Source organism: Microtus pennsylvanicus, chromosome 5, assembly GCF_037038515.1.
Source record: "Microtus pennsylvanicus isolate mMicPen1 chromosome 5, mMicPen1.hap1, whole genome shotgun sequence".
In the NCBI taxonomy this organism is placed as follows: Eukaryota; Metazoa; Chordata; class Mammalia; order Rodentia; family Cricetidae; genus Microtus; species Microtus pennsylvanicus.
In genome coordinates this window covers 85,705,279-85,718,410 of record NC_134583.1, presented here as the reverse complement: position 1 = coordinate 85,718,410, position 13,132 = coordinate 85,705,279, and the positions used below count along the sequence as shown (strand labels likewise).

At 53.3% G+C, this 13,132-nt stretch overlaps 1 protein-coding gene across 9 annotated transcripts in view; it reads left to right on the top strand.

Moving 5' to 3' along the window:
• Window positions 1-13,132, top strand: part of Ano1 (anoctamin 1) — a 150,082-nt gene that overhangs the window by 52,625 nt on the left and 84,325 nt on the right. For 8 of the 9 annotated variants that reach the window (XM_075972929.1, XM_075972928.1, XM_075972926.1 and 5 more), the window contains exons 2-3: window positions 1,976-2,121; window positions 10,771-11,103. In XM_075972929.1, the coding sequence (XP_075829044.1) occupies window positions 1,976-2,121; window positions 10,771-11,103 (479 nt within the window). Of the gene's footprint in view, window positions 1-1,864; window positions 2,122-10,770; window positions 11,104-13,132 lie in introns of those variants that run through there. The other variant, XM_075972932.1, reaches the window with a different exon arrangement.

Below are 13,132 nucleotides of genomic sequence, written 5' to 3'. Positions count from 1 at the left end.
ACAAGGTCAGGAGGGCCACTCCCACCTTAGAACCCCCTCAGGGCTAGAGGAAAAGTGCTACTTCCCAAACACATAGGGACACCAGTGCTTCTGATAATGACCAGTTAGACACAGTCATGCACGCACACACACACACACACACAAGCGCATACATGCACTCTTACACATGCACACATGTACCCACACACATATGTATTCACATGTGCACACACATGTATGCACACTTTATTTTTGGTATAACACTAAAGTCCCACCCAGTGCCTCACACACACTAAGCATTCTACAATTAGGTCACATCCCTGGCCCTGACCAATTTTATTTTTTTCTCCTAAAATGAAAAAAGTATACCTTGTTGGTTTCTGGAAGCTCTCTGACACCTGAATATAAATCCAGGAGAAGGGTGTGCTCCAGTTACACAATGCCACTTGTTTATCAACACAAGTATGAAGTTACATAATCCTGTGTGTGACTGTATGTCTTTCCAGTCCAGTCCCGGCACAGCAGCACAGTGGAGGCTGGCGGGGGAGGGGAGCTGTTTGCACTGGGACTTGGCCAGGTTAAGGCATTTTTTAAATCCCACTTTAAGGCCACTTGGCACCTATGGGAGTGGCTAGCTCAAGGACCCAGGAGCCCTTTCACCACTCCAAGTTCAAAGACTTGGACCTAAATGGGGGGGATATGGTTGGCTGAGAAGGGGCAGTTTGGACAATGACACGATGGCAGCCACCATGGGCAAGCACACTGTGCTGCAGCCAGACAGTGTTGGTGCTCGTGAAGAGGCCAGCTTGTGAGCCTGAGAAGGTGTCGCTTGGCCCCTGGGCTGGAACTCCAGAGCCAAAGCCAAATACCACCTGTCTAGATACGGGCTGGGAATCACCAGGGTCAGTGCTGATGGGTTCTGCCGGTTACTTCCGAGGGTCTTGAATGTTCTCATGCAGTTAGCTACACAAGCTGGTGGGAATGTTAGCTATAGGACGCTGGCAGCCCACCAGACAAGGTGCTGGGTGGAAACACTGCAGACAGACAGGGTCTGGGGACAGGGACAAAAGAGAACCTGGCTGACTGGAGGCTGGGGAGCCCAGGAGGAAAGACAGGCCATCCTCCAGGGCAGACAACAGCTGCCCCTGGAGCTGGGTCTCCTCCTCCTCTGGAAGGGAGACTTAAAGACACCTACTGTGTGCAGGGGCTCTGCTAAGTCCTGGCGTGAGAGATCTGAAATCACTGGATTCTGGTCGCTCTGCAGAAGACCTACCTCAGAGGGTCAGGTCAGGTCAGGTCAGGTCAGGGTGTTCTGGAGCCTCCTTAAATTCTCTGAGAAAACAAACAAAACAAAACTCCACTAAACCACAGGGTACCATTCTCCCCTGGCATGCAGGGGTTCATTAGCTGACACCCACTCTCTCCCCGGTGGAAGGGATTGTCTAAAAACTCACAGGTGGGGGCAAGAGTCCTTGGGAGATGATGGTGGGGGAGGGGGTCTGCACCGGACAGACACCTGGGGAGGCTGGGGGCAGGAGAGGGTCCCAGGTGAGGGCGCTGTGTTTGATCTGTCACCTCCCAAAGAGACAGCAAAGTTAGCTCCGGGGCCTTTATTTAACGTGCAGTCTTGGGCACCTCCCCTCCGAGTAAAAAATCCTTTCCTCCCTCAAATTTAAAAAACCCGTAAGACAAAAAAAAAATAGAACAAACCCAAACAACAACGAAAAACCCTTCAATTCTAAAGGGTCTCTGACCCCGGATAAAAATAAAACTCGGAATCCTTTCTTCCTGTGTTTAAATTTTTACGGAAAATCTGACCCGCGTGGCCACCGCCCCTGCGCTTATATCTTTAAGGCGGAGCCGGCGCGCGGCCAAGTTCACGGCGCGCGGGCGCCCTCGGGACGGGCCAGGTGGCGACAGCGCCCGGGAGGTCGCGAGGGAGGAGGGAGCGGCCACGTCCCGTCCGCGCCAGGCCAGCACCGCTTCTCCGTTGCAGAGGCCACCGGGGCCGTGGATGGGGAGCGCGCGGCCACCATGAGGATCCCCGAGAAGTACTCGACGCTCCCAGCCGAGGACCGCAGCGTCCACATCGTGAACATCTGCGCCATCGAGGATCTCGGCTACCTGCCGTCCGAGGGCACGGTGAGTTTGAGTTCGGGTGCGGTCACGGGCTACCTCCCCACACCATGCAAGACGCTGGGGGCTCCCATCAACGCACGTGCGATCCGGAAACGCGCTGCTCCCCTGACCAAGTGCGCGCGACCCACTGTACTCTGCGTGTCCTCCCACCAGCGGAACGCAGCGCCCGGGGTCCTCAGAGTGTCCCTTGGATCTTTGTAGCGCCCGGCCCAGGGTTTGCAGTGCCCCCGGGTCCCCGGAATACTCGGCCCGTGATTCCCAGAGTGTTCCTGGGGTCTCTGCAGTACATTGTCAGGGGCCTCCAGAGAGTCCCGAGGTCTCAAGAGTGTTTCCGAAGTCCCCGTAAGCGCTGGACCTGGGTTTTCAGAGTATCCCCGAGATCCCCAAAGTGTCTCTGAAGTCTTCGCAGCGCACTGTCTGAGATCACTAGAGTGAACACAGCGCCCAGCTTGGGGTTTGTGGTGCCCCCAGGGTGCCAAAAGTGTCTCTCGAGGTCTTTGCAGCTCCCAGGGTCCCTAGAGTGTCCCGGGGTCCCCACAGTGCCCGGCCTGGGGTTCCCAGTGTTCTGAGCATATAGTCCAGGCCCGGGTGGGACTCTCCTTTCCAGATTCTTGGCCAGGGGCGCCCCAGGAGCATCAGGATGGGTGGGAGCAAAGGGCAGGGACCAGGTGGCCACCAGGTTGAGCAAGACCACTGCGCCGCCACCCGGTGGGGCTGAGTCCTGAGATTCCACTTGCCAGCAGCGCGAGTCATGCTGGGGGGGTTAAGTGAGACCAGCTAGATTACCTATCTTGTCTGGGACCCAGTGCCCTAGCCATGGGCAGGGTGGAGCCAGTCACCTGGTTGGGGAACTTATCATTGTCCCTGCAGCCAGACCCAGCAGGACACAGGGATCCCTGGTGGCACGGGGTGGTGCGGTGCGGGGGTGGGGTGGGGTGGGGGTGGTTTGCAAATTCACCCCTGATGAGTTTGGTTTAAAGAACAAAGTTTCCCAGTGGGGGCGGGGCACTCTCGGAGGGAACCAAAGAGCAGAAACTTCTTTCTCTTCCTGTCTCCCCTCAGGGTCCTAAGATCCAGGGAGCAGAGTTGTCCAATGTCTAGGGCAGCCTGGAGCTGTAAGAGTGGAGGGCCCAGCTTGGGGGATTGCTCTGACCTGTTGTAGCCTGGCCCTGGGAACCAGAGGGCCCAGGGTGGATGCTGTCAGAGGCCTGATTGAAACTCGGGCTGGGCAGAGCAAGCTCAGGCTGTGGACAGTCCTGGCATTCCTGAGGTGAGACAAGGGGGCTCTACCGGGTGGTACCCAGAGTTCTGGGAGTCTGGACCAGGAGCAGCTGTTGATGACAGGTACCTTCCTGTCATGTACAGGATGGGAACAGCCTTAGGAGCTCAGGGGGACATTTGAACATAGCTGTGGGCTGGGCCTTGCTGGACCTTACTGGCCCCTGTTGGTCCCTGTTGGCCCCTGTTGGCCCCTGGGCACCCAGAAAGAGCTACAGACAGGAAAGGCTCCGCTCTTCCGGAGCTTAAGGAGTTCTGATGGAATGCTCTCCTGTTACCCATGATAGGAACAAAGGACAAGTGTGGACAGCACAAAGTGGGCCAACTGTGTTTCTTAACTTGTTTAACTCAAAACAAGAAGGTGGAGTTGGGGAGGGGGTGCTGTTAATACAAATCGGGAAATTAAGGCTAAGAGGGACAGGTGACTCCTTCCAAGTCACTCACCAGTTAAAAGACAGCTGAGGTAGACTTCAGGCAAGTCTACCTAGGAATGGATATGGTGGGGGGCAACTGGGTGGCATCCATGATAGGGCACCCAGAGGTGGGAACATGGGGACTCCAGTTGGAGTCACAGGGGAATGTTGGTTGCTAAGCTAATAAAGAGGTGTTATTGTAGAGGCGGTGCCCATGGGAGGGGACTTGAGCATGAACAAACAGTCTGAACAAATGGCCTTGGGCACTGGTATTCCCATCCAGAGACCTGTGTCCACACCTAGCCACCATCAGCGCCCCTCAAACCAAAGAGGTCACTAAGGTCTGGATTTCATTCAAAGTCTTCACAGTCCTGAGGACTGAAGGAGGCCAGGGGCCCTTCTTTTGCACTGAGCTTTTCCTAGATGCTTGCATGATTTTGTAGGCTGGGAGGGCTGTGGCCCTGGGTTCATGTACAGGAAAGACAGGTCATACTCAGGGATCATGCTGCAATCAGAAGCTCTGAAACCTGAGATTCCCAGTATCCCCACACAATCTAGCCACTGCTGTTAGTCATCATACAGTCACCCAGAAGAAGCCCAGTGCTCTCAAAGGCCAGAGGGTGTGGGCTGCACCTCCTTTTCCTAGAAGTGCAGCCTTAGACAAAACCCCACAGTCCCACACTGCGCTTCTCAGACTGTCCTCCTGCCCTCTCCATTTCAAGGGAAGGGGGGCAGATCATTCCATTGGTTCCGTCAAAGAGGCAGACCAGGGGAGCAGCTGGGAAGCCAGGGGCCAGGTGAATGTAACTGGTTTTGTTGTTTTCTCTGGTCTGGTCTTTGAGCGTATCTGTCTTTAAGGCAAGTTCTCCATGGCTTGAGATGCCTACATCCAGAAATACCTGCGTGTGGGTGTTAACCCACCTGCTGGGGCAAGGGCTGAGGCTGCTTATCTGCCATCAGAGACTTCTGTTTAGAGATTCCTGGGCAAGCCCAGTGATCGGAAATGGATAGCTTGTGCTTATGAGTCAGGCGAAAACCGTCTGGAATAAAACCGAAGTTTTACATTGCTCTCCCCCCTTCCCCCCCGGAGCAGGACACGGTGGCCTCTGGCTGTAATCCAAGAGCTGGAGAATCGTAGCCTGAGAGTTTGAGACCAGCTTGGGCTACAGAGTGAAACCTTGTGTCAGAATCAGTCAGCATGACGAGCATGCTTCTCGTCATCCAAGACCCAAGTCTTCGGGTCTCTGGTTTCATTTCCCCCTTTTAAAAGAAATTCTGGGATTTTTAGATTCCTTCAAAAGCGCCAATATTTTGTCACAGGCCATTTGAATTTGGCCTGGGCTCCAGAAAGTGGAGGTTTTTAAAGAAGCTGGTCTCGGCACATTTAGGTTGTGAATGTGGGGTCCTCCATTGTCTCCCTTCTCTATCCAGCATCTTGGGGGCAGCTGGCCTGACCTTCCCTGTTTGCCATGCTGGGACAGGAACTGCACTCTATCTTTCTCTCTAAAGCCTTCCCCTGAGGAAGCTCTTTCCAGGAGCTCTTCCTCCAAACACCCAGGAGACAACCCCTACAAGTGAAGTGTCCTTCCCATTCTCTATGGCCAAGGCAATAGAGGTACCTACACACACACACACACACACACACACACACACACACACACACACACACACACTTTCTCTCTCAACCAGCTATTAAAAGGGCACTAAGAAACCCCTTGCTTTCCATTCAGGTGTCCCCTCTTTTTTTTTGTTTTGTTTTGTTTTTCAAGACAGGGTTTCTCTGTAGTTTTAGAGCCTGTCCTGGAACTAGCTCTTGTAGACCAGGCTGGCCTCGAACTCACTGAGATCTGCCTGCCTCTGCCTCTCTAGTGCTGGAATTAAAGGTGTGCGCTTTTTCTTAATCATAGAAAACGAGAATATTTGAAGGTTACACATAAAGTCCAACCCATATCCCTCCTGTTGCAGTTTACATAGTTTTGTCCTGTTTTATACAGGGAAGAGGCATGTGGACTCACCTGGTGTCTGCAGCTTCTGTGGGATTTGCCATGTCTTCGCTCTGTCTCGCAGGCCCACCCCAGAACAGCCCTGCAGACCCTGTGGGTCCCAGGCTGGCACAGAGAACAGCTGGCAAGGAGCCCACTTTCTCTAGAAGTTGCTACCCACTGACCCTGAGTGAAGATGGCTTTTTCCCGTTTTATAAAGGCAATACCTACACAGTTTCCCTGGTACAACAGGACACAAGACACCAAGGGACGGCTGTGCTGCTACTGGGGCCACCTCCTGCTACCTACACCCCTTTTTGTCAGTTTTAAAATCCCAATCTGATACCCTTTCGCCTTTCTCTTACGGCCCACTCTGACAGTAAAGTTCTTTTTCTCTGCCCTACCTGTGTGTGTGCGTGTGCATGCGTGTGTTCCAGAGGTTGGCCTTTGTTGTCTTCCTCTCTCACTCCCCACTTTACTTTTTGAGACAGAGCTTGCCGATTCTGTTAGACTGGCTGGCCCGTGAGCCTCTGTTCCCTCCCCAATATTACGATTGCATTCAGTGCATGCTGCACCCAGATTTTTACATGAGAGCTGCAGACCGGAACCCAGGTCCTCATTCTTGTGCCAGTAATTTTAAGGACAACCACCCCATCCTTTTTCTTTCTTCATGCATTCAGCTCCCAGAGAGATTGTGTGTCCCTGGGGCCACAAAGTCTGCTGGGGCCTGTGGTGGTAGATACTTTATGGTAAACACCGACTCCTTCCACCAACACTGCCAGCAAAGTCCTGGATGAAGGAGGAGGGCTTACTGACATGTGCCTCGGGAAGGGGAATCCACATTGTAGGGACAGTGCAGCCAAATCATGGCTGAGTTGGTCTCTGAGCACAGGCAAGATGAAGCTCACTTTGGCGGCTGGGCCTTTCCCTAGCACTGGCAGACCCCTGTTGGGGGGCCTAAGAAGACCAAGATAGGTGGCGATTGCTCATGTTGGATCTGACCCCTGCCTCACCTTGTAGAATCCTTGGTGGCTCCCTGGGGTCATTTCCCTGACTGTCTGGCAGAAAGGCTCTGACTGTCCCTTTCTCTAAGTCATGGCTGTCCATCTTCTTCAATGGTAGCCATTGTTCTGGCTCTGAGTGCGGGTGTGGTAGGGCAGTCCCTGGTCTAGCCTCAGGGCTCATGCTGAGGAAAGTTAGAACTTCTTGGAAGGTGGTCCACAGGAGACCAACATGGTACCTTGGATCCTAGACAAAGAAGCTTGGAAACCAGTTAGAAGGACGAAGAAAGGTGGGGCAGGAGAGGGAAGCTGATTTGCTATGCAAGGGGGAAGGCAGGTAGGAGAGGCAGGACACATGTGAGGTCCCAGCTTCAGGAATTGATACCAGGATTGTATTTGGAAACGGAAGTAGAGACCTCGGCACCTCTGGTCAGGATGCCAGCAAAAGCAGGCATGTCCTCAACCCCCAGTATATGCCCAGGGTAGCTCGGCATGGCCATCCTGCCCAGCATGGTCCAGGGACTCCTTGTCTTCCAGGGCTCTCTGTTGGAGCCTGGCTCATCTTCCCCTTCAAGGCTTCTCTAGCAGCTGGTACCCTGTGACTTTGCACTTCTCTGCCCTTCCTGGGATTCTGAGAAGGACCTGCCTTTGGTCCCCGGGTTGGAGCTAGGCTGACAGGCATGCCCCCCAGGCATATTCTGGGCCTGCTTCTGCTCATCAACCTGGCTAATCCTCCTGGCAGGAGGTGGCCCTACTGCCCTTCCAGACTCTCAGCCACCCAGGATTCCCAAGCTTGGATCTGGCCTGGTCACCTTCAGAGCCTGCAATAAACCACTGTTGTTTCTGGGTCTCCCTGCCAGCCCCTGCTTGCTAGCCTGCCTGGTGGCTCGGGAACTTCATGCTGGGATGGAGGCGCACTTCTGGCTGTGCCCCTCAGTTAATGAGTCAGAACCAGGATCCAAGGGTAGTGATTGGGGTTTCGGTACCCAGGACATTGAGCTGGTCACCTGGGGCCTATCCCCTAATTTCTGCCAGGTCAAGTGGACCTAGCAACAGCGCTCCCTCCATGTGTGGGACATTTGAAGACAGGGTGCCCCATTCTTAGAAAGAGTGTCACCTTTTCTGTGAAGGACAGAAATGCCTTGAGTGTGTGGACAGGATCCAAGGCTATGCCTAACCCATGCCTACCCCTGACCTGGGGCCCCTGTCCCTCTACAGACACATATTCTCCTTGGTGGCTGAGGGCAGATGTTCAGATTCCCATAAATTTAGCTCTTTACTGGGCCAGAGCATCACTCCTGTTTTCTTCAAAAGCCAGCCTTGATCTGGGGGTGTGGCTCAGTAGGTAGAGTACTTGCTAGCATCCATGAAGGCCTGAGGTCTAGCCTCAGGTCTGCACGTACTCCAGCTGCAGCACTGGGAGGGCAAAGGCAGGAAAATCTGAAGTTTAAGGTCTCCATAACAAGTTTCGGGCCAGCCTGGGCTACAGCAGCTCTTGCTTCAAAAGAACCAAACCGAAATAAAACCAACCAGCCTGAGCTCCCCAGAGGCCACGATGTTGACTCTGGCCCATAGGTGCCCAGATGGTTACTCATAAAGAACAGGAAAGAAACCCCACTGGAGCACTTTGGGTAGAATGTCCACACTGTTCAGGGCCCCGTGGAGGTCACCAGGGTAGATGACACCCCAGTCGCCATGAAGGAAGTAGGTAGAACCCTTCCAGCCTCTTTCAGCTATGAATACTGAGTGGACTGTTGACCCTGCTCTCTCCACAAGACAATCTCTTGGGGTAAGGATGCTAAGATGCAAGGTCATGACCCCCCTGGCCCCGGTAGCTGGGCTCTGCTCAAGGATCCTACTCTCTGCCCCCCTCTCCCTTATCCCCCTACTCCCTTGTCATAGCCTACTGTTCCTTGGAGGAGGATGTTGTCCTGCTGCTTCTGAGGAAATACATGGCCCTTCAGAGTCACCAAGTAGCTGGGAACATCCTCCTGGGGGAGGTAGGCAGGGACTTCCCAGCTGCTGGTGTATCAGAGTCGAAGTCAGACCAAGGCCAGGCCTCTGGTTACTAGTGGAGCTTGAGCCCCTGGCATGGACAGGATGGATGGAGCGGGTGAGAGGGACAAGAGGCACTATAGAAGGCCAGAAGGGGACATGGAAGGGAGTGGAGAATCCTACAACCGGGGCTATAGTAACAGGTGTCCAGAGAAGGGAGCAGAACCTAGCAAACAAATCCTGGGGAAGACTTATGTCTTCCAGTACCATGCAGAGGAAACTGAGGTCAGGACTGCAGCCAGTGTGGAGGGAATCTCCACCCAGCTTATGGTCTTTCAGTTTGGGAAGGGTTCCTGGAGGAGGCATCCTGGATGTGGTGCAGAAAGAGACCTGTAGGTAGCTGTAGCTGCTGGCCATTGTGTTGAGCCTCACATGCCACCAGGCAGGACCTAGCTGGTACTGTCCTCCTCACCACTCTGCGTGGACCAAGAGCTGGCATAGGGGGAAGGGTAGTGTCTGCTCTGCATGGCCGTTAACCTCTGGGGGAAAAAACTGCCGGAATCAGGTGTTCAGGCTGGGTTGAAGCCAGCTCTGGGGACAGCTGGCAGTTCTAGGATATTCCTCAGGCTGTGTCCCAGACTGGATCTCAGTCTTCATCCTTCCATGCTAGAGCCCAACACTAAGATTGGATTTCTGGAAGATCCAGGGTGTGTGAACAAGAGCCTCACACATCTGAGCTCTGATCACACAGCTAGTTGGTGGCCCTGGAGCCATCATCGTGTTGCCTGGATGCTAGCTGCCAGAGGTTGACATTGTGCCTGCAGTTAACTAAATTCAGCTCTGCCCGGCCTCAGACCCTGCCCTACATCTGTCCTTCCAGGGGCCCTCACTTTGTGGCTTTTCCAGTAGCTTTTGCCAGGAGCCAGACAGGACCTTCCCATCCAGAGACCAGGATGACCTGTTGGTGACCAGGCATGACTTGACATTCTCAGGAGAGACAAAGACCTTCTTCTAGAGTGTGGGCCCCAAGAAGGCCATCCCATCTTCTATGTTTGAGCCCATAGGACTGGGTCTGGCTCTCAGTGGGCATCTATAGGGGAGGCTGTCCCTTGGTATAGCACAGAAGTGGCTCATGATCCCTGAGATACTGAAACCCACAGGTGCTCAAGTCTCGTAGGATATGGGACAGCCATGCTGGGGGCAGCTTGCCACATAAGCAAAAGTACCCGAGCTTGAATTCTCAGCACATATGATAAAAAGCTGGGCATGCTGGCATACCTATAATCCCAACACTGGGAGGGTATAGGTAAGAGAAATTCTGGGCTCACTGGCCAACCAGCCTAACCTAATGGGAGAGACAGGGTCAGTGAGAGACCCTGTCTCAATAAACAAGGATGATGGTTAAGACTCCTTGTTTTGCTCTTGCAAAAGACTTGGGTTCTGTTCCCTGCATTCACATGGAGGATCACAATCACCTGTAACCCCAGTTTCAAGGGGTCTGGTGCCCTCTTCTGGCCTCCATGGACACTGCACACTCATGGTGCACATACATACCTGCAGGCAAACACTCATACACATAAAAAGAAATCTTAAAAATGAAATGAAACCAAGGAAGATGCTTGTTGTCAACTTACAACTTTTGCACACATGGGCAAGTTCAGAAACCTGCGCGTGCACCCACACACCCACCCAAAGGAAAATTAAGTAATATGGTGGGGTATTTGTGTAGAACCTGTGCACAGTGGTGATTTTAGTGAGGCAGAAGTGTATGCAAGCTCTCGGTACAGATACAGGTGTTTCTAAACGTTTTATAACAGGGATTTCTTAGGTTCTGGCTGCATCAAGGGGGCTCTGAAGCCTAGCATGTTTGCCGAGTGACTGAGGGAATAAGTGAGCGCAGTACCCAGCTAAAATCATATTCCCAGAGGCCCCCTGAGAACCACTCCACACTAAACACAACTCTCTCTCTCTCTTGCCTCACAGCTGCTCAACTCCCTGTCTGTGGACCCTGATGCCGAATGCAAGTATGGCCTGTACTTCCGGGATGGGAAGCGCAAGGTGGACTACATCTTGGTGTACCATCACAAGAGAGCCTCGGGCAGCAGAACTCTGACCAAGAGGGGATTGCACAATGACATGGTCATGGGGACCCGCAGTGTCAGGCAGGACCAGCCCCTTCCCGGGAAGGGGAGCCCCGTGGATGTGGGCTCACCCGAGGCCCCCATGGATTACTACGAAGATGACAAGCGCTTCAGACGGGAGGAATATGAGGGCAACCTGTTGGAGGCCGGCCTGGAGCTGGAACATGACGAGGATGTAAGTGTGACCTCGTGTGGGCTGGGGATAATAGGTCCACGTAGGCTGAGCAGGTCTGTTTGCAGAAGGCGGTGGGGGCAGGTTAGCTCTGCTCGTGGGGCCATAGTGGACTAGAAATTGCTTCTAAACAGCTCTGGGAAGTCCCAAGCCAGCCTCCTCCTCCAGCAATTGCATCTGCCTGGGGCAGAGCTGGCCAGTGACTATGACCTTGAGGTCAGCGCATTTCCTGCCTCAGTTCAGCCAGTGCCCAGCATGGGAAGATTTGCTGGGTCAGAAGGACAAAGTGTGGGCTGTTCTGGGGGCTTCTCATGGGTGTCCTCAGTCCTTCTCCAAGCCTTAGTTCCTCAACCTGTGAAAGAGATCGGTCTGTAGGTTCTTAGGGTCCCTGCTCTGAAACCTGCATCTCTGTAACACTGTGTTCAGGAAGTGTAGAAGTTTTGGTAAGAGAAGTTTCTAGACAGAACAAAGGCTCCACTGTCTCTTTCACTGCCCGCTGAGGCAGCCGAAGAGAGTGGCTCAAATCATTGCAGCTCTGAACCACTCAGCCAATTGCTGTGTGCTTCCTGGTTGACATCTTACCCACTCAGCATGAGTATGCATGGGGAAAGGCCCTGCTCTGTAAGTGAAATCCCAGTGCTCAGGAGACTAGCAGGAGGATTGAGAGTCCAAAGCCAGCCTGGGCCACACAGCAAGAGACTGTTTAAAAATAAGACGGTGAGGCTGGTGACAGCTCGGTTGCAAGCACGAGGACCTGAACTTGGCCCCAGAATCTATGTAAAGAGACAGGCATGGTGACACACACTGGTAATCCCAGACCTAGGGATGGATACTACCAGAGGGACCACAGCTGAATTTGTCCTCTGACCTACACACACACAACACACACACACGCATACATGCGTCTGTGCACGCCGCTGAGGTTATGTCCAGTGTGACACAGTCTCAGGGTATTGTCCACCTTCTTGGGGTTGGACCCCTTGGCAGGTATTTGCAAACCCCTCTGCATGTTCCCTGTGGCAGTCTTAGGGTGCTTAGGGGAAGTTGGGATCAGGCAGCGAAAGTCTGAGGTTGGCAAGGACTCCAAGGTTACTGGACCCCCAAGGCTGACAGCTAGAAAAACATGGGTGTTGCTGATCCTCTGTGATTTCTGTCACTTCGAGCAGGGTTGTGTCTGGCTTGTCCTTGTCCTCTCAGGCCACCCCAGGGCTTTTGAAGCACACTGCTGCTGTGCATAGTCTATGTACAGTGCTTTTATTCCTGGAGGAAGGAGAGGGTCTTTCAAAGGCTTTGGGTTCCCCTGACCCGACCCACCACTAAGGCATCCAGTGCCTGTGTTCATCTCCATGGCTGTCTCTTGCATGGGTTCCTCTTTCTGCGAGGTTTTTTCATGGAGCAATTTGAAGCTCCCAGGTGTGGGCCCTCTGACACGGGGTGACTCAGACTGACTTGTCAGAGCTCAGCCTCTGAACCAAAGGCCTCAGTTTTCCCTTCTGGAGACTGAAGGTAGCAACAGCCTTCAGGCAACAAAATTGGGCACAGAGCACATCTTTGCTGGTTGGGATTCCTGTTATGTCCAAGTTCAGCCTGGGGGTGCACACCCGAGAGAGGCTGAGGTGAAAGAGAATGGTGATGTTGAGGGCAAAATCAAAACAAAAACCTGCAGGGTGGGAGAAGGGGGAAGCTGGGAGAGAAGGAAAGGCAGGGAGAAGGAGGTTTTAGTAAGTGATGGCGTCTCTCTTCTTAAAACATGAGGGTTTTGGTGATTCTTGGGTTTTTTTTGTTTGTTTTGTTTTGTTTTTGTTTTTTGTTTTTAAATGACCCCAAATTTCACAGACAGTTTGGCTCTGGAGCTGAAGAACGCTTTGTAGCAGTTGGTTTGGTTCTTTAAAAAACAAACTATGAGGTGCTGAAGAGAGGTCTCTGTAGTTAAGAGCTCTGGCTGCTCCTGCAGAGGACCCAGGTTCAGTTCCCAGCACCCACAGAGTGGCCCACAACCATCTGTAACTTCAGTTCCAGGGGATCTGACGCC